The sequence below is a fragment of the Varanus komodoensis genome, unplaced genomic scaffold (genome assembly GCF_004798865.1).
Source record: "Varanus komodoensis strain SLA01 unplaced genomic scaffold, ASM479886v1 scaffold32, whole genome shotgun sequence".
Classification (NCBI taxonomy): domain Eukaryota; kingdom Metazoa; phylum Chordata; class Lepidosauria; order Squamata; family Varanidae; genus Varanus; species Varanus komodoensis.
In genome coordinates, this window is record NW_025335798.1 from 1,729,999 (window position 1) to 1,755,158 (window position 25,160).

Genomic DNA, 25,160 nt, shown 5'->3' on the forward strand with positions numbered 1-25,160 from the left:
ATTCAATCAACAGGAGTGAGGCCAGAAAGAAAGTTTCAAAATAAGCTAAGAGTGCACAGCAAAATGAATGCCAGGCAGCAGAGGCTGAGGGCCCGATCCCCGAGGCACTCAGAGGCTAGGAAGCGGCACCTTACCTGGCATATGCACCATGCGGCACTGACAATTCCGCACGACCGCCTCCTTCTCGCACTGCAGCCTGCAAGCGGCGATGCTGTAGCTCTCGTAGCCAGGCAGAATCTGTTCCCCTTTCATACTGGCCCGGCAGCTTCCCCAGGGCTGGGGCAGGTATGTCAGCTGCAAGAAACAGGCGCAGGCTAAGTGCAAAAGTGGGGCTCCGGCCAGTGGGTGCCGCTCTGGGGACGATCACGCGGCTCCCACTGAGGCCCATCTTCCAGCCAGGCGCTCCAGCACTGCTCCTGCTCTCTTGTTGATCACCTTGGGTGCTACTTGGGTTTTGTCCCCATCAGCATGAAAGCTCGGTCCTATACCTGAGGCATCATCCATGGACTCCATATTAAGGTAGGAAAGAAATACAGGTACTTCTGATTTTACAGATTTGCTTGACATTTCAGAGTTAAATGGGCATGTTTTATTTTATAATCTCATTACAGGTACCTGGAATGACTCTTGAGTTTTATTCCAACCCTGAAGCAAGCAGCCTAGTTCTCTGTACAGAGCTAATTCAGAGGCTAAAAGTCTGAGCTGAGGAAGTCCCCAGTTCAGATCTTGTACTGGCCATGAGCCAGTCCTTATTATCTCAGTCTCAGCATTCCTTCCCCTCCCAATACAAAACTGTCCTTACTTATAGGGTTGTTGTGTGCAGTATCTTGTAATGTAGTGACCTGGTTTGTCCGAAGAGACAATCCATGTTTTATTTAATTCATGGGTCCTTGCTGTATTCAGAATTAACCCACAATCTGGACACCAGATGTTCAGGAAAGCCACTGGTCCTGCCTAAATTCTGTCCCTTTGCCTGCTCCCCCTCTGTATCTCACGAGCCTTTGAGGCACTGTAGTAGCAGCATGCAGAGTGGCTATTTTGCTTTCATCACTCTTGCCTGCCACAATTCTAGACTGATAAAACAATCCATGGACAACTCATGGTTTAAACAACCCAGAGTTCACAACTGAACAGCAAAAATGGGTTCTCTTCATTGGTTTTTGTTGTTCAGTTTAATTCTGAGTTTGTGGTGAACAACAACCCACAGTTCACAAATCTATTACACGGGCTGTTGTTAAGTGTGGACCAGGGCGGTATCTATTATATGTATTTGACATATACTGTCTGAATCCTAATGGTACAAAAAAGACAGACGATTAGAATGTACCTATTTCTGAGATCAGTTTCTAACTAGAAAGCCTACCTGATGTGGCCAATCAGCAAATGCTGCAAGAATGCAAAGAACTGAACTTTCAAATGACAAAATGTTGACTTAAGGCTTCTCTTCATTGTAATGCTGTGAAGTTCTAATCAAAAATTGTCCCTGGGATGGACGGAAGAAAGAGTCCTCATCTGCATATGCTAATTCACTGATATGCATGAAAATGTTTAAATTGCCCACTGCCTGGTGCTGGAGCTAAAATTAAAACTAAGCTGGGTGGCATGGATGGAGTTTAATTTGAAGGTGGTGGGGGAAGGAAAGGAGGCACTAAATTGACAGTGTACAATGCAATGAGTGCATTTTCTGATGAATGAATATTTATCAAAGGCCTGAATTTTGGATTGGATTTCCTTGCAAAGTTCCCTCCTGTTATAGGAAATGCATTTTACCATAACAAGCTTCAGCCAGCCCATGCCATTTAGATGCCTCCTCCATGGCCATCAGTTAATCAATCAACCAGCTTCTTTTCCCCTTAGAGAATATTTATTTGCAATACAAAATGTGATTGTTTTAATACCACTTTAAGTTACATGGCTTCCTCAAAGAATACTGGGAGTCGTAGTTTGGAAAAATACTGACTTTTTTTTACTTTGGGCCAGAAATCCCTGCTCATCTACTGTAGTTGCCATGGTTCCCTGGAAAGATGGAATAAGCATTAAACCCTAGATTTGCCCAATCAAAAAGGGGGTTGTAAAAGACAAACAAAGACAACCACCTCAAAAGATCTTCAGACACTTCAGTGTCTCTTTCAAATTGTGAGTTAGTTGAAAGGGAGTAGAGTACCGAATAGCATTCCGACGCATCATATTGCTGTGCTCTTGGCTGACAGGAAGTAGCGCTGCTGCTTTATTTAACTCCTCAGCAAACAAGGTCTGATTAAAATATCCATGCTGACCCGCCCTTAGTGTCATCTCCTAAGTGGACTTGACTATAGTAGCATAATCTGTATGTGGACTGGAGTTGGATGCAAGAGATGCCTTAACAGGCCAGTGGAATTCCAGCTGAGCTCCTTCCTCTGCCCAGCTAGTCTGACTGGTTAAAACAGCACAAATTAGCCCCTTCCAGGTTCCCAGAATATCAAACGTCTCTTGTTACAAGGACGTTCAAGACTAGATCCTTGTTTGACAGTCACCATGTTGGTGCCTCCTACGACAGCTCAAGGGAGAAGCAGTAACCGGAAGAATCATGCATTATCCTTCTCAAGCTGCTCAGTGTGGCTGGGACTGCCTGTATCTACCACCACACTCAACCAGAGGCATCTCTTGCTGTGTCCTTCATCATTCTCAACAACCCTCCAACCCCAGAATCTCTGGGCACAGTTTTCCTGAAGGTGGAGCTCTCCCTGCACCTCCGTCCCACTGCCCTTACCCGTTGCTCCTGGCAGGACACAAAAGTCTGGAAACCAGGAGAGACTCCAAACCCCAGCTGGTGGATGTAGGGTGGTTCATCCTGGCTGTGGATCTGTACCCGGATTCCAGCTTCAAATGATGTCTCATCTACAAGGGGAAGCAATCGTGCCATAGTTAAGGGAATGCTATATCCGTACTACCTGTTGCATTGATACATTATCCCTGGCTGTTGCAACCACAGTGGCAGCTGATTTCATTCTTATCAAGAGAAATCATTACTTATCCTTATCAGATATGCATTCACAAGTCACTGGTCCTTAAAATTATCACTATATATTACAATTTTAAAAATCCACAGGTATGTTGCCAGGACCACTGTATTTTGTATTCAACAGCACATCTCTTTTATAAATATAAATAAATGTCCTGTTTGAATATATATAATCACTTATATTTATATTGTTTTTAAAATTAAATATATACAATTTGCTATTCAGCTATTGTATTTCCTAAACTTTTAAACAGTGTGTAAGAATGTGCCATTTGGTATTTCTGCTGTGTATATGTTGCTGCCCTCCTTCCATACATACCCACCCAGCTAACCCCTCCCAGTAGCTTTTGGAGCTGGTTAGTAACATCTGTGATGCACATCAGAGGTTACTGGTGTCAGGAAAATAAAGACTGGGTTAGACAAAATGATGGAAATTTGTGAGCATGGATGACTCCTACTGACATAAAGACTCCAAAATAGCCACCCTTTGGTCTCCATCCAGCCCTGCACCAGCTCTTACTGGTTTCTCTCCAGATGGGCAAGTATTCCTCCTGCTGGATATCCAGCATGATCTCCAGCCCGTTGCCCATCCCACTCTGGCGTGTCACGCGTGGCTTGTTTCGATCACCATTGAATGTGTAGCATTTCCCATAGCGGGTGTAAACCTGCGAACAAAAGACAGTGTAGAGGAAGCCATCAGGCTGAGAAGCTCAGCAGATAAGTGTACATGCCAATGAAGTCAGGTGCAGCAGGAAACGTCCCATTCATCACTGTCAAAGTTTGTGACCTGATATTGGAATAACGCGCCTGCTGTTCCAGCTCAAGTCTCATCTTTCCCTCAGTCAACATATCTTTCACCATGACACACCTGACAAGCTCTGTACAGGCCACTTTAATCAAATCCTGGGCCAAGCCATCACAGCAGGGCAGTGAGTTGGGCTTAAATACACTGCAAGCAGCCAGAGATGAGTGAGGCTGCATTGTCAGAAGCTGAGAGAGAAACATACACGAATAAGAAAGAGCTTGATGTTCTTCAGAGGAGCAGAGGACATGCCCTCACTGAGTGCTTCTCACCCTTGTGAGAAATAAGATGTTGGACTAGTTCAGAGTCTGAGCTGTTCCAGCAGGAGGGCTCTTACATCTGTGCGACGTACGCTGCACGCCTTGAAATACGTGGAGAAACTGAACTTGATCCTTGAAAGCAGAGCATGTGGGAAAGATAGGTCTAATCAGGTATTTTTTTCCGACCAAGTTCAATCAACGTAAGAGGAGAAGGACATTCCAGCCCTGGCCACCTCTGTTGTTGCATCTATGCTCATGAAGGACAAATATCTGAAGAGGAGACTCTCCTATATCCCTGGAGACTCTCTACGTTTCACAATTAAGAATCCTGGACAATCTGTGTTCTCAATTGGGTTCCCTGGGCCAAGGGTTCCCTTTCTTCATGTGTTGATTGAACATGATAAGAACACCTGAATAGGTCCAGAGATGCAAGAAAGACACCAGTCTGCATGATCACTTACTTCCAGAGGAACAGCACAAACATCACACTCAAAGTCTAGTATCCCACAAGTCGTAATGAGGGCCCCTTCCACATCTGGGAATTGCAATTACTCCCTCAAGCCATTCAGAGAAAGTGTCCCCTTCTTTGTGTTTACCAGGTGCTGTCAGGATGCTGGAATTAATCATTCTACAGAAAATAGATGGCAAGCACCATCTGACCTTACTGATCTCTGAACCCTTTGGCATCCATCAGAAATATTTCAGAACTTGTTTCTATAGAATCCAGATACACAGAATACTTTGATCAACCCAGTTCAGTACCTTAAACTGCACGGAACTTGTACCTTACATCAAAACAAGTAGTTTATTAAGGGAGATAATAGGTACAGTAGGAATGCCGTTAAGACACCAGGGAGCAGAAGTATTGATTGCCAAGAAAACAGCACTAAAATGGAAGCTTAGCCTACATTTCATGTTTTTTCCCCTCAAACCCTAATGTCCTTCCACTGAGCTGAGATTTCCACGCTTAGATTTCACAGTAACCCAATCCACAGCAATAGTACTCATCATTTCCACATGAAAAACAACAGGCAACCCTTAGGTCTCCCCAAACATATTGTTTTCCCTCTGTAAGTCTTGTGATCTCCTCCTCTCTTTGGGATGTTCCATTGTTCCAATGAATTCTTGTGGGTGAATTACACGAAGCAGGCATTGTGCAGTGACTGGGGAGTGGGTTGGTTAGGGTTGCTTCTGCTATGTGCTGGTGTGGACCTCTGCATGGAAGAAGCTTATCCATGTACAGCTGCTCCACGTATGCCTCCACAAGAGTGGGACACCCCCATGGACAGCACAGAAGCTGGTGGATGAGCAATTGCCCATTCGTGGGCTTCTCTGGTCCATATCAATGTGCAGATGTCCAGGACAAGGCCAGCAGTGCGCTATAGGGAGCCAGGTGTCCTACTTTATGGAGAACAGCATTCTGTTTTAGGGCATCCTCTGTTTCAAAAACTATCAGGCTTCAGGGCAAGGAACCATCAGAACTGTGAGCACCTGGAAAGCAGGCTGAGCAAGCACTGTATTTAAAATATAGCAGCTATTTTTAAATTTGCATCTATGCATATAGATCAGCAAATGCTGATGCTATGAAAGTTGGTGTCCTCTTGTATCCTCTTGCTCGACAATGTGTTTCCTCTATTTTGGTGATCGATATGCGGCCACCCTAGTGTGCATCAGCACAACCTTCCCCCTCATCCATTGATGTATGCACTATTCATGCAATTCACATGTGAAGGGACTCCAGGTTACCCACATTCTCTTTCTGTGATGGTTTGGCACCCACTCAGGATCTTCCACAATGTAGTTGAAAGCAGCCCTCACATTTCCATAGGACTCCTTTTCTGCATGGACTTTTCTACCAAAGAACCTCTGGAAACATCCATGCCCCTCCTGTGCATCAGAGAACATTCTGGGGCATCTCCTAAGCTGTATCTTCTACACACCTCTAGGTGGCTACATTGGCACAGTCAGGCTAAATGGATGAGGGTAGCAAATGCCCTCATTGCAACAGCTCCAGGCTGCCCTCGGTGCCATGTTTGTGATTTGTGTATGCTTTTATGCTGGACTAGCACTGTAAGCTGCACAGAGAACCTTTGAGTTATGGGGCAGCACAGAAATGGAAATGAACGAACAAATGAATGAATAAAATGTTTGTGTTGAAGCTGAGCTGACAAACCATGAAGCCAACTGTCTGATGACTGAGGATAAGCAGTAGCAGTCTGAATCACGGTTTAGGCATCTTATTCGCCATAGAAAGGAATGTTGCCTTCCTGCAAGATAGGAGGGTGCTGGACGCAGGGAGTTCGGAAGAGACAAAGTGAAAGGCAGTGATATAAATGGCCCACCAGTTTCTCTGGTCCAGGTTCTGCTACTCCCTCAGGTCTATGGGCCAATTCAGACCACTTGGCCCTCCGGGGCTCCCCAGCTGACCGCACCTCCTTTCCCATGACTGCCAGTCATTCCAGGGTTTCCTTGCCCTTGTGCAGTTTTCCCTATTCTAAAAGACTGAAACGCTTCTCCTAAGGATTAAACCGACATGTGCTGCTATTTTTGGTATCTGGGGTCCACTGCTCTTGCCTTTAGCTTCATCCATCACTGGAACATGGCCCCTGAGAGCAGCTCCAGGACTGAAATGGGCCCCTGTACTGCAGAGCAGTTGTCTCTCATGTGTTTGCAGCCTTATAGCACATACTCCTTGATTCTGGATTAATGTGTTATACTCTGAATCAATACCCGCACCCATCCAAACTAATACGGATGAGAATCATTGAACTGCTTTTCAAGCATGCACTGAAAAAGTAAACGAAACCTCCAATCTTTCCCTTTCCCTCTTGCATATGCAAATCAGCGATTCAAGTGCTTAAAGGATTACTTCAACTGTTTCACTGATCCTGACCACGCATCCCTGTAGCCTTTACGCTCCCTGCCCCACTCCCAGGACCAGGAACAGAAGGGAAACCACTCACAGGGGTGAAGTCTTGGTGTCCACAAGGTTTGCCTTGGAAGTGACATTCCAGCAGCATGTCCTCAATCTGATGACCCATGCGATGGAAGAAACTCTCCATTGTGTGTGGAGAGAGGCGCGGAGGCAGGAAGCGTGAGTAGTTGGCCAGGCGGCTGAGCCAGGCCTGTCGCTCTTCTGGAAGCTCCTTCAGGACACTGGCTAGCAGGGAGTGGTTCCTGTGGGTCAGTCCCAGCCAGTGCCCCACTGAATACAGATCAGGCCTTGTGAGATGAAGGAACCTTGCTGGGTTGTGGTTGCAGAAGGTGACTGCTGGGAACGGCATCCATGGGTCCCAGAGCATATGTGCCCGGGTGTGCACTGGCTTTGAGAGCAGGTACTGCACCCGATGGGCTGACCAGGTGCACAGCAACCCCAGAGAGGCCACGAATGCCCCACTCCAGATTAGGCGCTGTGCCCACGACTGCGGGCGCGAGCCCATGTAGTGCAGCCCGTGCAGCTTGGTCACACGCAGGAAGCGGGTGCTGATGTGGGCCAAAGAGCCATCCAAATCGGGCACTGGAGAGCTCCCATCTGGACAGCAGGACAAAGGCATCTTCATAGGACCTGAGAAACTCCCGGCTCAACGGAAGTTGTCAGGCAGTGCCCAGAGGTAAAGTGTCCCAGCTCTTCCCTGGGCTACGGACGGAGGAAAGCGGAGATCCTTGTCTGCAACGCTTTGCTTTCTGCAGGGAGCCCGCACCCCTCCCCCACAATGTGCCAATTGTGTCAGATGCCTCCAGCTGCATCTGCCTCTTTGTGATTAGTGCAGGGAGGGGCAGATTCCCACATCAACACCTTCCCTCTGCCCTTAATATTTCAAAGATCCTTTCCCATCTCAGGTGAGAGGGGGCTGGAGGCTCTGTGTGCATTTCGCTTGGCACACCTCTCGTCCATTTACCCGGCCGGGGCGACCTTGTGTTGGGTTCCACACTCAGCGGTTACCTGCAAGAAGGGACGGCTTCACACAGGGCACCTGGGCCCTCTGCATTCTTGGGGGGGAACTGCCCTGTGGGTTGCAGCTGGACTGCTAGGTCTGAGAATCAGATCCCCCGCTAAGTGGCTTTGCAGCTCAAAACCAAATTTCCTGTGACTGTGCCTGATGTGATCTACCCGTCACCCCAGCACCTCTGCCCCATCAGTCTCATCTGATTTATGGCTCCGGACGTGGCTACCACCCCTCCCCGATCCCATGCACCAGCACTGCTGCTAACAGAATCATTTAATCAATAAGGCCTGCAAGGTACGGGGGAGCTGCCTGGTGTTCAGAGGGAACCACTCCAAGCACGCTGGCTGCTCTTATGCAACCCTCCTGCAGGGCGTGCTCCCCAACTTCAGCAGGTCGGAGTTCTTTGCCCCCATGGCCATGCTACAAGCCTGAAACTGCTGCCACCCACGCAGCCGAGTGGTGTGTGTGTGTGTGTGTGTGTGTGTGTGTGTGTGTGCGGTGCATGCAGTTCACAGGAACACCTGCTTGCTCCAGCCTGTTCCTACAACGAGTAGCAACAAAGCACTGCACTCTGTGACTGTCACCTGCACCGTCTCAGGGGAGATCTTGCCGTGTGGGATCACTGGGCTGTTGTTCCATTTTGGGACTGGTATCGCCTTGGTCTCCCTGCAATACTTGGGTCTGGGATAAATGACTGAATCCTAGGATTGCCGTATCCATGCATACTGGTGACCCAGATGGAGCTTTCATTGCTGACATGGTTGTTGCTCTAGTTATTATTTATTTCTATCCCATGCTCCCACGGTTGGGACTCAAGGCAACTCACAGCATTACAGTTCATACAATTAAAGCATACAAAAGATAAAAATATAATAAAATCAACTAAATATTAAAATGGAGCCACTATCCAGATTAAAAACACTACAAAAATATAAGCGGTAAAACTAATCCAGTGCAGACTCACAGGCCATTCCCAAATGCCAGCTGGAACAAAACAAATTTCACCTGCCTATGGAAAAGTAACAGGGAAGGCGCCTACTTAGATTCCCTGGGAAGGGAATTCTGGGGCTTTAGGGCAGCCACTGAGAAGGCCCTCCCACATGTTCCCACAAGGTGTGCCTGGGGCGGTGATGGGTCCAAGAGAAGCACCTCCCCCACCCCGAAGATCTAAGAGCCTGCATGGGAGAACATGGCCGTTCAGAAAGCCGGGCCACTGGTGTTATTCTCGTATGTGATGTGACATGCAAAATTCTTCTCTGTAATAGCCAAGAGGGACTACATGGTGTTCTCTTTGTGGGCTTCTCAGAAGCACTGGCTTGGCCATTGTGCAAACGGGATGCTGGACTGTGATGGAGAGCCCTCTCATCCCACCCTGCAGTTCTCTTCCTTGTTCTTATGTTGCTGCACACACACACACACACACACACATATATACCCTCCTTGCCATGGTCCAAATATGCAATAACTGAAAGGAAAGCTCTCTGTATTGACTAGGACAGCTCATCCATGCCGGGTTGTGGTCCCTGTGGCCACAAGCAGCTTTTGAGCCTAACTCAGAGGGCAAACCCCACATCCCTGTCCCGTGAGGCGGCCTGGCAGCAAGCATTACCCAGTTCTGCAGCAGCTTGTTGCGTCAGCCACTTCTGGGCAGCCATGGACCAGCCTGAGAGAGCCATGCATCTTGCACTCTCTGCACCTTACCGCAAACTGCATCCTGAGCTCATGGTGTGCTGCTCTTCCCCGCTTCGTTTCCCTTCCTCTCCTCCCGCCCCAGCCCCAGCCTTGCGCAGAATCAGCTCATCAAGTTCTGCTTTAAGTTCAGCTTGCTGAGCACAGAGCTCCCAAATGTGGGCTGCGGGTTCCCCATGGACGGCTGTTCAGTTGCTGTGCGAACCGCACGCTGGACCTTTGTCCTGATGCAGCAAGGCAAGCCTTCTCATGCATTTATGCTCAGGGAGTACCCATGAAGCTCCACGGTCTGAACACCTGCCTTGCCAGGACAGAGATGCACCTGCCCTTTGTGATTCAAACAGGGTAAGAGGTGGGAGGATCTTTTTCAAAGCAGGCTCTCCCTTTGCATTTTGGAGATTCTCTCAAAGGCTGGATGTGATCAAAGGCAAAAATATGCTAAAATAACGGCACATTTTAGTTTAAATCACTTACAGCAAGGAGCAAACCTTTAGGGACCTGTGAGTATGGGGAGCTGCCCCTCAAAAGCAATGGAAGCACTAAATGATTGGCGGCCAAGGAAAAGGGGGCATGGCCAGCTGGGAACACATGTGGGTGAGGCTGGAGCCCCCTGTGGACAGGGACTGGTCAGTGGGCCAGAAGGGTCAGCATCCCTGCTTTATCACCAATATCTCCATATCCACCTGACTGTGACACCCGAGAGGGGGATGCTCATGCACAGGGCCCCTTATTGGGCAGTACGAACAAAATGCATAGAAAAGGTCGTGATTAACAATAGGTTGTTATGGAAAGCCAACACGTGTACACACTGACTTTCCCTTCTCCGATGTTCCACCTGGGGGAGGGACCAGCAGCATCACCTGACTACCTGTTTCAATGGGTTGCACCCCTTTTCACGTGTTGCACACATTAAGAATTCTTATATTGGCAGTGAAGGCTGGAGGTTCTACTGTCAGTGGGGTGGGGTGTCCATTCTGGGTTTTAATTCATGGGGCCAAACCTAATTGCTTTGGGGTTCAGCCCCATGGATAGCTGCTTTAAGTCCAGCTGAAACCCAGGCTGGCTACCTGACCCCACTGACATTGGTGCCACCAGCCTCCTCTGCTTGAGGCCATAGTCTGGGATGGCATGAAACCCTGGAAGCCTCGCTCTATGGGGCCCTGGGAAACCCATCTATGCCGATTCCCCAACAGATGCAGCTTCTTTTCCTCGGCCACCAAGGCCTTTTCCACTCCAGCCAACTGTGGTCCTTCGCTCAGAAGAACCAACTAACGGTGGCATGACGAATGAAGCAGCCTTTTCTTCAGTTCTTAAAAGAGTCTCTTATGAATATGTGCCTCCTCCTCCTTCACGGGAATATCCACAGTTCATCTCACCCCCTCCTAGCAGGCAAGGGGTGATCATGTTTGCACCTTCATTGCCGTGAAGGGGACGATGCCAGTGAAGAAGGCAGATGCGGGGCGGCTCACGCAGCACCAGGAAATGAGGCACATCCCCTGCCACTGATTCTTGATGCTCCTGCCTGTTGGTGCTGCCTTCCCCCCCCCATCCCCCCCCCACGCCCATCCTGCCTGCTCCTGCTTTTCCTGTCACTCCCAGAGGCTCTCAAGTGGCCGCCTGCCAGCTTGCCCCCTTCTAGCATGCAGGTTGCCTAACGAGGCCTTCCTGATTACACACTCCACTCATTACCACCCTAATTCTGCATCACAATTAATTGTGGCAATTAATAAATATTGATTACAGCCAACAATTGGAGCTGATCTCCCTCAGTAATTAAACATGGTGGAGGCACCAGTCTCTTCCGTTTCTGACCTTCCTTTCCCCTTCAGGGCTGGGGGGCGGCATTTCATTCCCCCAGATCCTGAGGGCTATGGGGGTGCAAGGCACACATGTGGCTTCCGTGTTTTCTCATCCGTCTAACAAGGAATACATGACAATTGCAGAAGGTGAGGTTGGAAAACATGGTCCTTTCCTGGGTAAGCTGCCAACTACTTAAGCCTTTCAGCTAAGGTTGCCAACTTTCATTTCTGGCAGAGCACTGGTGCCTTTAACAATTCTACCCACTGCACTTGTCACCTGGTTGTTAAGAGCAGGTAGGCAAAGGTTTTGTATTAGAAGCAAAACTGGTTATCCTACTTTCAAATCAGGGAATTCTAAAAAGCAAATGAAGAGGCCTTATCAGATGGGGAGACAATGCCCACTGACAAGATGAAAGCCCTCTCCTTTATCTCCTTTAGATGTAGATATGTTCCTGGTATCCATCTAAAAACCCGAGCTTGCTAGAACTCACCTGGAGAGGAAGGCCACCATGTAATTCATATTTAGCCTGAGCCAGGTACTACCAAGGCTGACAATGGGGAGGGGATGTGTGGGGAGGGGATGTGTGGGGAGGGAGGGAGGGAGCCTCTTAGCTTATGCTAATTAAGGCAGCAAATTCATGAGAGCTACCCAGTCTCTGCCAACTGGCACTATTGTTAGGGTGCATCCTGCAGCATTTCATTTTATTTTCATTTCATTATCCTTCGCTGTCAAAGAACTAATCTTTCTGCATTTACAATTTACACAAACTTCTTCGTTCTGAAATTGCCAGGTTGGGCTTTTCATTTTTCCCCCATAATAAGCCATGAATTTGTGCATTTGAATTAGCGCATTCATGCCCACACCAATAAATTTGATGTACTTTGTGCTGAAAAGGGGTGGAGGGCTTGCGGTAAAATTGTAATTCATGAAATAGTTAGGTTTAGCTTTTGTTAAATCATGCATTTTTTAAAATAAGCAAGGCATCTAGGTAAATGAGTGTATAACTACAGTGCAAATCCACTTTTTCTCCAGCAGTCAGTTAGCACCCTGCGCCTGGCTAGTCTCCATTAGACTGTTTTACACCCCCCCACCCCCATTTTGGGATATTTTGGGTGTGGTGAACATGCTTGTGCCCAATTGCAGCTGCAATGAAAACCATATTTCTCTACGGAAGTCTAAAGGTAGCTCTTACTTTCGTCCCTGGGGACCTATCCAAACAATCTGAAGGTTAATGCTACCCTTTTCAGATCAGCCTCTTCATCATTCCTTCACTTTCCATCCTATTTCCCGTGTCACTGGCTTGCACGTCAGGGTTTTCCATTCCATTCTCTCTGAGAACGCTCCTTGTCACGGAGCCCTTGCTTGCCTTTGGGGATGGGGTTATCTTCTACTTTCCCCCCTGCTTGGCTATTTGTGGAACGTGGGTGTACCCTAGATACACTGGTAACTTGCTTTTGTGCACAGCTGGTGCCACACTCGAAGAGCATGGGAAGACTTGAACTGGAAGCAGAAAAGAATGAAATTAACCTTGCCGTATCTGCTAGCAATGACGGAACAATCAAGATTAACAAAAACAGTTCCAGTGGATGAAGACAGAGAGCCCAGGAATGATAAATGTGGGCTTAATTTTAATTAACACAAATACTACCTTTATGTGGTATTTCCTTCCTGATGTTTTATCTTTGCCAAATGTGAAAAGCTATGCACTGCCTATACACTCCATTTACCTTAATGGCTGAACCAACTTAAGATCTTTTTCTTGATAGCTCTGCACCCATATAATCCCAACTTGCTGCATTTACCTGCCCATGGGATCCAGGGGGCCCCTTTGATGTGGTAGCCTGAGAAGTCTGTTTGAATTCTAACCTTGCTTTACTTTCTGATAATCTGATGGAACATCTCAAGGATGAATGCTGTGATTGGTTAGACGTTTTTAATCACTGAGTTCTTCCTGCTTGGGTTGGAGATTGTCTTCAGATAGGACAATACCCACTGGGTTTTTCAGGGCTCTTGAGCAAGAGATCCTCAAGTCTCCTGTGCCTCAGGGAGGCCACTTTCTCAGCACCCGTGTCAGCGGCTGCTGTTGCCCCTACTTCTGTTTCTCATTGTTGCTTCCCGCTAGACTGAGAGGCAGAGAGCTGGTGAGCAAGTGGGCAGCAGGGGTTTCCTTCCCATCCCTGCCATTGACTGGGCTAGACTGAGAGGAAGGTGAACAAGCAGGTTGTGAGGTTGAAGAGGAGACACAACTCCAGAGAACTGTTCTTAGGGTCCCCTGCTGGGGTGGGGGCCCTTGACAGATGCCTGGCCATGCTTACCTTTGTGGACAGTCCTGAAACAAAAAGGAAGTTTGTATTCTGAAGAAATGACTTTCCATTTCTGCTGGGAGATCCCATCACAGACATAGTCTTGGTCCATATGGAAAGCCGTCCTTGATGTGACTTGGAACAAAGAGGAAGAAGCAGTTGCTTTTGCCTGGGATTTCTGGACTTTTAAAACCTCTTGTTATATTAGGTAATGTAACCTCCTGTCCTGATGCCTCAGCAAATCTTAAGAACACTTGCCAGTGTTTATGAGGCACACAGCTTGTGCATACTTATTTTTATTTTTCACACTGTGAGAAGCCTGTGACTATTTATTTCTGTTTTCTATATTAAACAAAATATTTGACTTAAACATACATTTGCTTATTTTCTGGCATTTAGCATGTCTTCTAAGCCTTAAAACAGAAACATCACCAACCTAATCTGACAGCAATATATTTTGTGCTGCTAAGAATGGGTTGAACATATTTGTAAAGTCTCAAGGCCAAATGCTAGATCTAGACCACAATCTGGAACAATTATGGCAATTTAGCTCAGGCTGGACTTCCTGTCAGATTTAACAGGAAACTGGTAATGGCACTACTCAAGTCGGAGAGCTGAAGATAACATCAATTTATTGGATCTGGTGTTCTTTAAGTAATCCCTTACAAACATTGCACTTAAGTATGGTTTAAGTGAGGATCAACACACACACACAACATTTACTTGTGCATGGTTCAGTGTGCCCATGCCTCATATTTAAGGGGTTCCTAAGCTGAAGGCTGACCCCTACATTTCATCTGTAGATGAGTGTGCCTTCTTAAGCCATAGATTGCTAGCATGAAAAGCATGATATGAAGAAGATGCACGAAGAAGGAGCCTCTCAGTGTGTCTGGAATCTTGTTCAGGTAAGCATTTTATCTATGACCTGCGTTTCCTTTAAATTCTTATGCCCGCATCCCCCCCTCGCCCCCAACTTAATAGCAGCACAGGTGATGTTGCTGTTAGTTTGGGGCTTTAGCAGGTGAGAAACAGTTGGACTGATTCCCTTTCATGCCCTAACCTAAATTCCACCCCACGAGGGGTCTGTGTGTGTGTGTGTGTGCTCAAAATTCCTCCACTCCTCCAAACAGCGTTTTTTTTGGAAACTACGTTGTGAGTTCAATCACATTTAGCTTGACCAAGTGCAGCGAGAGCTAATGCCAAACGAACATCTGGACTTTGGGCAGACTGGTGTGAGAGAAGCAGGCAGCAGGGTGCAAATAATGATGGATTACAGCATGGCACCTCCTTGCACGATTATGAAAAACAGGCGAACCCCAACCTGCTGTTCTGCATGCAGCCCTTCGTGCCACCTCATTAGCAGAGTTTGCAGCCTAGGCTCCCCTTTAGTTTCAAAGTCCAGCAAAAGAAGCCTGCGCTCACAGTACCAACTCTCCAGTTGGTCGGCAGGTGGCAGCACCTGCAAGGAGATGAATGTGTTCGTTTGCCCGTTAAAGACTAAGGTCTGAACGGATTTCCTCGGCGCTTCCAGGCCCTGATGGCTAAGGGCTCCTAATATGCAGCCTTTTTACACGGTGTGCATGAAGAATGTACCCGGTCGTATTTGGAATGGTTACACGCACTTATGTCTCTTCTATGCTCTGAGGTGCATCTCAGGGAACTCCCTGCCATGCGTTAAGTAATGGCAGGCATGCCGTGAGCGGAGCCACTTGGAGCCGGGGGTCAGGCTAGAAGGCCAGGGAGACCCCCTTCTGACTCGCGCTGTTTCTCTGTTTCTATTACTTCAAGTATGTTGTCTACCGCATGTATCAATATTTCATATTCTTACATTTTAGCAAATGGCACTGAGCTACTGTCACTGGCAACTCCGTAGCTCCCCGATTCCACTTAATGAGTTTGTACCAAATCATTCTCCAGGGTTACTGTCACTGCACACCACCATGCAGCCCAATCCCTGGAAGCACAGACTGGGGGACCCTGAGCACGGAGGGAGGTGCGTGTTGTGTGTGTGTGTGCATGCATGCATGCGGGGTGGGGGTGGGGGGGTGTATCCTTGAGGAAGTCACCTCAGCTGTAGTAGTGAGATTATCTACCTCCCCCTCCTCCCTCAGCTTCTTTGGAGAGAAAAGGAAATTAGAGGATGAGTGTGCCTTAGTGCCAGATGTGAGGTTTCTTAGGGGTTACATCCTATTTTACGATCCTCCAGACTGCATTATCCATACTGTTGGATTGTTTCTTCACTTAAGTGCATTTTTTGGGGTGGCAAGAGAAGTATCCATCTAGTGAGGGCTGAGAATAGAACAGGAGCTGTAAACTGCAGGAGAAAAAAATATGCATTTGTGTTGACGTGTCTAGACAAGTTGTACAGGCCCATATGTATATTGTGGGGGGGGCACATATATGTTTATATCTGTAGGGCACTGGTTTCTACCGAAGAGTTTGTACACCGGTGGTGCAATTCTCTGGTAGCAATATGCAACTGATTTTGTGTTGAGAAGAATCTCTCTCTCCCCCCACCCCCGTATACATATGTTTGTTTATGTGTCTGGAACAGTGTGATGCATGATGTCCGTGCTAGTGAGAGGGAGCCAGTGTGGCAAAGTGGTTAGGATGTTGGACTGGGTCTCAGGAGCTCTGATTTCTAGTCCCCACTCAGCCATGAAAGTTTGCTGGGTGACTTTGGGCCAGTCACAGATATTCAGCCTAACTTACCTCACAGGGTTGTTGTGAGGACTGCATGGAGAGGAGGAGAACCTTCTAAGCCTTGGGTTTCTTGCAAGGGAAAGAAAGGTGGACTATAAATATGACATAATACTAACAATACATGGAAATGAAGTGTCCTTTTCTGCACTGGGGAATACCTGGGCAGGAGTGTGGCGTATCTGTTGTAAGAATTAACTGTGCACCGCAGTCTTGTGGATAAGAGAGGAATGCTCTCCTGTTCCACCGTGCTGTATGGACAGTGTGACTAGGCTCACAGGAGTTCTGACAAGCCCCTCTGGCTTACAAACTTGTTGTGTGAACTCACCATAACTTGTGTAGGGTAGCTTATAAGCCACCCAAACAGGCTGTGGCTTGTCATACGGTGACAGCAGCTTTCCCTGGGCTTGATGCGTCATCCAAATCTGCCCAGGCGATCCCAGCCGACCCTGCTTAGTGCTGCGGCTGCCTGCCAAAAGGGGCAGGAGGCGGACTTGTGAGTCAGCTAAACAACTGTGGCTGCCTCCACTCATGCTGAGTGGCTGCAGCACCGGATGGCTGGGCCTTGGTGGGGAGGAGGGCTTCCATCACAGGGTCTCCATCAGTTGGAAGTGACTTGATGGCACACCACCACCACAGCAGAGGAGGCAAGGCGGAACGGAGCTGGGTTCCCCCATTCCCACCAGCCAGGAGCAGCATGCTGGGACAGGGCTATGCTGATTGCGGAGCAGCGACTGCCTTCCCTGCAGCTCACCTGGTCCACCTGCAATCACGGGGAGGGCTGTGAGCAGTCCCTGGTGCTCCTGAGGTGTCCCACGGGATACCTGAGCAAGGCCTGTGGAAGGACAGACACAGTGCCCTTCCCGTGATGCACCCAATAATCCGCTGAGCACATGGCACACATGGTGGCTTTTAAACCAGATCGTAGCAGTTTGACTTAGCACGCTGTGAAAATCTGCCCACTCTGTGCCTTTAGCCACTGTGTGGCAGCCAGGAAATGAAGCAGCCGTGCCTTTGCTTATCGCACTTGTTGAAAAACTATACTTGTTGACTGTCTGGCTATCAAGCCACAGAGCCTCTATCCCCAGAAGAGACTGGCAGCCAAGGGGTTAAGCACACGTGAGCTTTGCAGCTGAGGCTGAAACTGTGTACAGGACAGTGGGCAGGCGGCGTGCGTGCGAGGGAGGCCCTGGGACTGCTGGGGCATCGGTGCTCATGGCAGCCGGGTAGGCTTGTCGAAGGGGGAGATGCCTGTGCGCACGTGAGAGGGGGAGACTCGGCGGTCTCCTCAGGAGCTGTCTCTGAGTCTCTGAGAGTGTGGAGTAGCCGAATGTGTGTGGCTGAGGCTGTGCCCGTCTCCGTAAACGTGCTCTTCGCTGAGATTTATTGCACCATCCCCGATACCATCAGGCCCTTCACACAAGGGCAGCTTTATATTAGTTTTTCTCGGAGCTGAGGATGGTGGTTCCTGGCTCTGCTGGGAGAGAGGAAATGTCATTTTCCTGGGAGCTTCAGCCTAATAGGTTGATTTAACCCTGCTGGTGTGCAGTGTCTGTGGCAGCCGTGCCTACCCATACAGGACCTCTTGGCTGAGCGGAAGGAAGGCCAGTGTTGCCTGAGGGAAAAGCAGGGCACTCTGGGTGTCTGTGCGTGTGTGCAAGAGAGAGACAGAGAGAGACAGAAACAGAGAGAGAGAGAGAGAGAGAGAGAGAGAGAGAGAATTCACTTCCACGAGATGCAGTAATGACCAACAATTTGGATGGCTTCTAAAGGGGACTGGACAAATTCACGGAGGAAAACACTATCAGTGACTATTAGTCTTGATAGCGGCAAACTACCTCTGGTATCAGAGCGGGTAGGAGGAGGCCATCGCATGTACATCCTGCTTATGGAGCCCGGTGGGCCATTGCCTGATTCAGCATAGCTGTGTGTGTGTGTGTGTGTGTGTGTGAGCAAAAGACAAAGGGAGATGGGGCAGCCCATACATCCTGTGACTGGCCCCTCCCCAGTATGTGCAAGTAGATGCACATGCTTCATTTCTCCCATCACTTCTCTGTGCTTGCACACGTTAGGAAAAAAAATGTAAGAAGAGCCCTTATGGATGGGAGGGAAGGAGTATCTAGTCAGCTTCCCACCCAGCTCGCACCGTGGCCAAGCAGATGCTTAGGGAATTCCACGGGAAGACAATCTTTCCTGCTGCTCTTCTTCCCCACTGACTGGCATTCAAAGGGGCATAAGTGGCCGCCATCAGTAGGGACCACTGCTGGCCCCGGCCTCCTCGGTTAATTTGCCGAGCCCCCATTTAAGCCTTCTGAGCAGCTGGCCATCACTGCATCTTGATGAAGTTCCGCAGTTACCAAGTGCTGTGCAAAGCAGTACATTGTTTTGCCCGCCCTGAGCCAGCCACCCCCAGGGTCACCTTAACAGCGTTATGGGCCCCGGGCAAAGCAGTGCACTGGGGCCCCTACGGCAACTACAACTGCTGTTAATTTTGGAAGTTTTCCCATTTTCCAAGATTAGTATGGGGCCCATGGGCAAGTGCCCATCAGGCCCATGCGTTAAGACGGCCCTGGCCGCCACTCCATTTTCATTCTAGGACCAGAATAGCAGACTTTCTGCACAGCAAGGTGCGAGCCCATGCACTCAGCTGAGGGAGGGAGGGAGGGAGATTTCGGGAGACAGCAGGGATTGTGACTCCCTCACCAAGGACGTGAAAATGCTTTACTCACTAGTGAAACTCTGTTCCCCATGAGTGAAGAAGGCCAGCTAGCTTTGGGTACCCCTCCTACTGGGGAGGGAAGCAGGCAGAGGCAAAAAAGGAGGGCTCTCTCCCCGAATCCCAGAGGGACCCAGGATAGGAGTGCCCCTCTGAGGAGGCACAGGAAGGCCAGCACCATCCCTCCCCAGAAACAAGGCTCAAAGGGACAGAGGAGAGACACAGGGACAGGGGGCTCCTGTGAGGTACGACAGTCCTAGATTCTTCGGTTCTGGACTCTCCAGGGTGGTCCCTCTTAGCAGCTTTCTGCCTGCAAACCCTTCCTCGGTGCCTGCCAGCTTTCCTGCTCTTCTTCATTCTTAAAAAGTTTTTGCAGATTTTCCTTTAATTCACTAAAAATGGGGCTGGGCTGGGGGAGCTGCTGGCAGGCTGCAAAGTGAAGCATTGGCCTCCAAGTGCCATCAACGCCTTACAGATGCCAAAGCCATTCTTCGAAAATAAAAATAGCAACCAGTTACAACTCAGCATTCCATTTTAAAGCAAACCCAACTTCCTAGAAAAAAGAAGGCGGCAAGCTGGGGCTGACAGGGGACATCTGGGGGCAACGGGGGGCTTGAGGTGGTGGGTACAGAGCAAGGATGGGTGTTTGGTTTGGGCTGTGTATATGAGTATTTTTGCTTGTGGGGTTTTGGGAGGTGGTGGTGATATGCTTGCTGGTTTGTTCTTGCATGTTTCTGTGGATATTACTTCGGAGAAATGATTACTGTATTTTGTTATGCTCTGTGGAAGCAAATATGTGATTTTGCATTTGGGAGTAAAACCTCTGCCTTTTATTCAGTCCCTTGGCCGAGTTACTTGTCTCCGAGCCTCATTATCTTACTGTCTGTGGAATGGCATCGGAGTGGGTACGTGCAGGTTCAAAACAATAGCTCCCGCCTCTGCAAGATTCTTGGGAAAGCGACTGCACTTTTAGCCTCACCAGTTTATCTTTCAGGAACATGGTGTTTAGCGGCTTGCCAAGAGCAGCGTGGCAGCCATTCCTTGATCACGCAGCTCCCTGTGACAGCCATTTTGGGAGCACCCACGACACCCGCCACCCCAAGAAGATTGGCAGGCCTTGCCTTCCAGCTGAGATGTCCCATGCATAGGTAGAGAGAGTGAAGATGGTGCAGCAGCTGGCTGGCAAAATGGAGGAGGGACAATACTGGAGTGATTGGACCCTAAGTACAGCAAGCACACTCCTGCTGCTGCTGGGATCGAAGGCCGCAGGACATGCGGAAGCCCAGTCCCTGGCCCCCAGAATTCACAGAAGAACTGGCTGATCTCTGGGATGCAGAGCAGTGACAAAAAGGCATTTCTCACTCTGATTTATTTACTTAGCTTTTATTTCTAAGATTGTTTATATCCACTTTCAGGTTCTAAAAAGGGCCCCTGCTGCAATTCACTTGAAGAACAAATACACTTAAAACGAATTAAAATAAACAGTAAAACTAAGAGCAGCACAAAAAGGGAAGAAAAAGCATTTTAAGAAGTTGAAAGCTAAGCAAACCAACAAAACTCCTGTTAATCTAATGCTCGAAAGAGAGGGAGTCAACCAGATGTCTCTGAGGAGTTAGTTCTATAATATGGGTGCTATAACAGCCATGGGAAAAACTCATGAAAAATGTAATTCATTAAAGTTACAAGAAGCAGCCTTTAAACATTTTAATTCCAACAAGTTAAAAGGTAAGTAAAAAAAGAATCAGTTAAAAGTTGTCAATCTGTGAGAAAATGTGTCATATATATTGAGCTGCCTATTAGAATTATTTTTCATTTTTGAATGCAAGAAATGGGATTATTTTCCATAAGCTCACAGAAGCATACTGATTTACTCAGAATGCGCCCTGCTTTAACTGAACACAATGTTACTTATCGTATAGTTTTTTGAATATTGATGTTTTTGTTAGATCCTTTTCATATCCACCTGCAACAGATCTTTGTGTCCTTTGCACTACACAAAACACATTCCCATTTTAAGTTGTTGCTATTGGCAGGATCAGCCTGGTCATGAGAAACTGTGAAAAGAAGTCTGTAAATTAAGCCACTGTTGGTTAACACTCATAATGCTGAACTGAATTTTTCTAACTGAATAGCATGCACTATTTTGCAATAATAAAGGGAAAAAAAGATTTGAAGCTGTAGAGTTCTATAGCAAGGGTGAAATGGGGGAGTGTTTTGAGAACTAGGTTGCATAAGCTGGAAAGCACAGGATATTTTTAAAGGAATAATTTTCACATAAAAGCAGAGGCAATTTTAACACACCTTAAATATAAAACATATATTTCTGTTGGTAAAGAAATATTGCATTGCATGTATTTTAATATGAAATGATTATTACTATTTCAGAAAACTTAGCACTATGCTAAAGATGTCTAGAATTCCAAAAGAATGTTTATTACAAAATCCCACAGGCATAAATCTCTGATAGGGTTATAGGTATGAAAATTCAATTATTTCCTCCTGTAACTTGCAGGGTCTGTAAATTTAGCAGCAGAAGTAGTTCCCCCTACCAATGTCTTTGTTTGCTGGAGTTTGTTCCATTTTGCAGCTAATTGGCTGCCTTATTAACTTCTTCCAGTGCACAGAAAAAAACAGCATGCACTAAGGAAATCTGGGATGTGCAGTTCTTAACAGATCGTATCTTGTAAGAAGACACACATATGGTCTGTCTCTCAAACAAGAGGTCTTAAGGTTTTGGTAAAGGTATATTGACATATAGAGTGCTTACGGAGTGTGTTAGGGAAAATTTCAGAAATACTGGATTTCAACATTTTTGGTTGTTTTTCATTTTGAAAAAAGGCTACAATTTCATGTCTTAAAAACTAGTTAAAATTAAACATAGTCAGTTGAAAAATTCAACTAGTCAAAGGTAAAACTTAGTCATTTCGTTAAACAATTTGAGTGCAATCCTATGCACACTTAGAGAGAAAAAAATCCTACAAGCTCCTGCTTGAAGGCAAACTGGTGGGACTAAAATAAAATTAGTTGGCTGGCTAGCGGATGCTGGGAGAGGTTTATTCCTGCTCTAAACATGCATAGGATTGCACCCTTAATCCATTAGATATTTTCCATTACCATACAATAGACAATCTCCTGTCTTGCATCCCAACCGGCTGAACCTCCAAAGGAGCAGGAGTATAAATATATAATTAATGTACATACAAGCTACCCTCTGTTATACATGCAAACCAGGTACTCAGAAATATCAGAGCTTAAATAGAAAGACCTAAATAAATTAAATAGAGCTTTCCAACCTTTTTGGGTCAGTGGTCATATTTGGAATTTTGAGAATGTTATGAACATTCTCACAAAAGGGGAGGTGCCCATACATGAAATGGCTATCAGTAAGAAACAAAGCAAAACACCTATTTCCAGAAGACAAACTGGCAGAGCTAAAAGAAAAGTAAGAACCAAAGTAAAGGTAGCACTGGAGGCAGCACTTTGGTGTGCAGCATGCCAAAGTACCAGATCTTTATTTTTCCCCCAAAATGAAACAAAGTCAGAAACAGCAAAGAGCATCATGGAGCATCACCATGTTGGAGATCCAGGTTTAAATATGACACAATGCTATCCTCCATTTTTTCAAGACTGACAAAGCCTTTCATAGGAGCAAGTGGAAAGGAAAATGTCCCCTGTTACACATTGGTACCAGGTCTAGAGAAATAAGGCTTGAGAACTGGGCTTTCCCCTCCACCTACGGAGCGAGGGTTGCTGGGATGTCACCTGGAGATCTCCACTACAGCTATGCAGCCTGATTTCTAGGAAGAAAGCTCCAGCACATTCCATTTAAACCCAGGAAAAGATGCATGGAATTGCAGCCTTACATTCCCTGAAGCAATGGAAAGCCAGCCAGCTACTGCTTTTCTCATCCATTTTCCCACAGTCCTGTTGTATGGCATGCCCTTCTTGCCTGCCATAATGGGCAGGACTTAAGGTACTAAATCACGCAGGTGATGGAAGGGTGAAGCGGATAGGATAAAGCACTGTCACTGTCTCATTGCTAGAGGACTGGCAAATCCAAGTTAGATGGAGAGTTCTGGGTTGCAATCTTCGAACTCTGTGTGGCACACACTGCTGTGGAATGTGGAGCTGTAGGAAGGAATTTGCTTTGACTTTGCTGCAAATCCCATATTTAATTTTATTTGTGTAAGCATAGTATTTATTTAATGTATTTATCTTCTAAAAACATTTATATCTCACTTTTCTATCGTAATAATCAAGCTAGCTAACATTATACTTAAAATATGCACAATATAAATCATCATCATCACCCATTTTCCTCCAGAGTTTGAGAAGCTGCCTCACAATAAACAGTATTTTAAGAATACAATAAAACCATATGCTTAAAACAACAACAAAACAATTATAGCAGTAAAAAACATATTAAAACTGTTTTAGAGGCCTGTGAAGATATGCCATGTATATAAATATTGTTCTGTAATGACTACTCTGTGTGACCTCTATGAGGCTATAAAGCGTCTGCATAGGACTGAGACTTAGCAGCATTACTGTGTCAATAGCCTGTGATAGTAGTTGCTGTTTGGTCATAGTTCTGAAGCAGGAGTGAATATCACTTTTTTTTTTTTTGATGGGGCCTGAATCAGATAAAGGCAATTTTGATTGGTACAGGAAACAGCAGATACTGGTGGTATGGGTTGTGTGACACGACTAAGAGAAAGTTCAGAAGAAACTGAATAGCTAAAGTGAATCCAATGATGTGGACAAGGTGCTTGGAAGAGTACGTCCCACCACTTGCCTATTGGATCCTTGCCCGTCTTGGTTAATAAATAACTCCAAGCACGGGATTGGGACCTGGATTTTGGAAGTGGTTAACGCTTCTCTGAGGGAGGGTCGAGTGCCTGCCCCTTTAAAGGAGGCGGTAATACGACCGGTCCTGAAGAAAGCGTCACTGGATCCAGAGATGGCCACTAACTATAGACCTGTGGCCAACATCCCGTTTCTGGGCAAGGTGCTGGAGCGAGTGGTGGCGGGACAACTCCAAGCACTCTTGGAGGAAACTGATTATCTGGATCCTTTTCAGTCCGGCTTCAGACCCGGGTACAGTACTGAATCTGCCTTGGTCGCCCTGTACGACGACCTGTGCAGGGAGAAGGACAGGGGGAGTACATCCCTGTTGGTTCTTCTGGACCTCTCGGCGGCTTTCGATACCGACCATGGTATCCTTCTGGATAGACTTGCGGGATTGGGGGTTGGAGGCACTGCTTTGCAGTGGTTCCGCTCCTATCTCGACGGTCGATTCCAGAAGGTAGTGCTGGGGGACCATGTCTCTACGTCATGGCAGCTATGCCATGGGGTACCACAGGGCTCCATTCTATCCCCTCTGCTATTTAACATCTATATGAAACCGCTGGGAGAGGTCATCAGGAGGTGTGGGCTGCGGAATCATCAATACGCTGATGATACCCAGCTTTACCTCTCATTCTCCACTAATCCAGGTGAGGCAGTGGCTGTGCTGAACCGGTGCTTGGCCGAGGTAAGGGAATGGATGAGGGCCAATAAACTGAAACTCAACCCAGACAAGACGGAGGTCCTGTTGGTTGGCGGATTGGGTTTCGGAGAGGGTGGATTTGACCTGGTCCTGAATGGTGCAACACTCCCTCTTAGGGATAAAGTCCGCAGCTTAGGAGTACTCCTCGACCCGGAGCTTTCTTTGGAAGCTCAGGTGACAGCGGTAGCGAGGAACGCCTTCCTTCAGCTTCGGCTGATTAATCAGCTGCGCCCCTACCTGGAATACGACTGCCTGGCGACGGTGACACACGCGCTGGTGACTTCCCGCCTAGACTTCTGTAACGCGCTTTACGTGGGGCTTCCCCTGAAGACAGTCCGAACACTTCAATTGGTGCAAAATAGAGCTGCCAGGTTGCTGACGGGGACGGGGCGTT

The 25,160-nt window shown here is 47.4% G+C and overlaps 1 protein-coding gene across 5 annotated transcripts in view; it reads right to left on the reverse strand.

Moving 5' to 3' along the window:
* The window catches only part of ASIC4 (acid sensing ion channel subunit family member 4), a 96,309-nt gene that overhangs the window by 19,620 nt on the left and 51,529 nt on the right, over positions 1 to 25,160 (reverse strand). For 3 of the 5 annotated variants that reach the window (XR_006415495.1, XR_006415496.1, XM_044438021.1), the window contains 4 exons: positions 13,815 to 13,937; positions 3,522 to 3,666; positions 2,750 to 2,877; positions 135 to 294 (listed from right to left, as the gene is read on the reverse strand). Coding sequence is in view for 3 of the 5 variants with exons in the window: in XM_044438021.1 (XP_044293956.1) it covers positions 135 to 294; positions 2,750 to 2,877; positions 3,522 to 3,666; positions 13,815 to 13,937 (556 nt within the window). In the remaining 2 variants the exon portion in view is untranslated. Of the gene's footprint in view, positions 1 to 134; positions 295 to 2,749; positions 2,878 to 3,521; positions 3,667 to 7,026; positions 7,596 to 13,814; positions 13,938 to 25,160 lie in introns of all 5 variants that reach the window. The other 2 variants (XM_044438022.1, XM_044438024.1) reach the window with 2 other exon arrangements.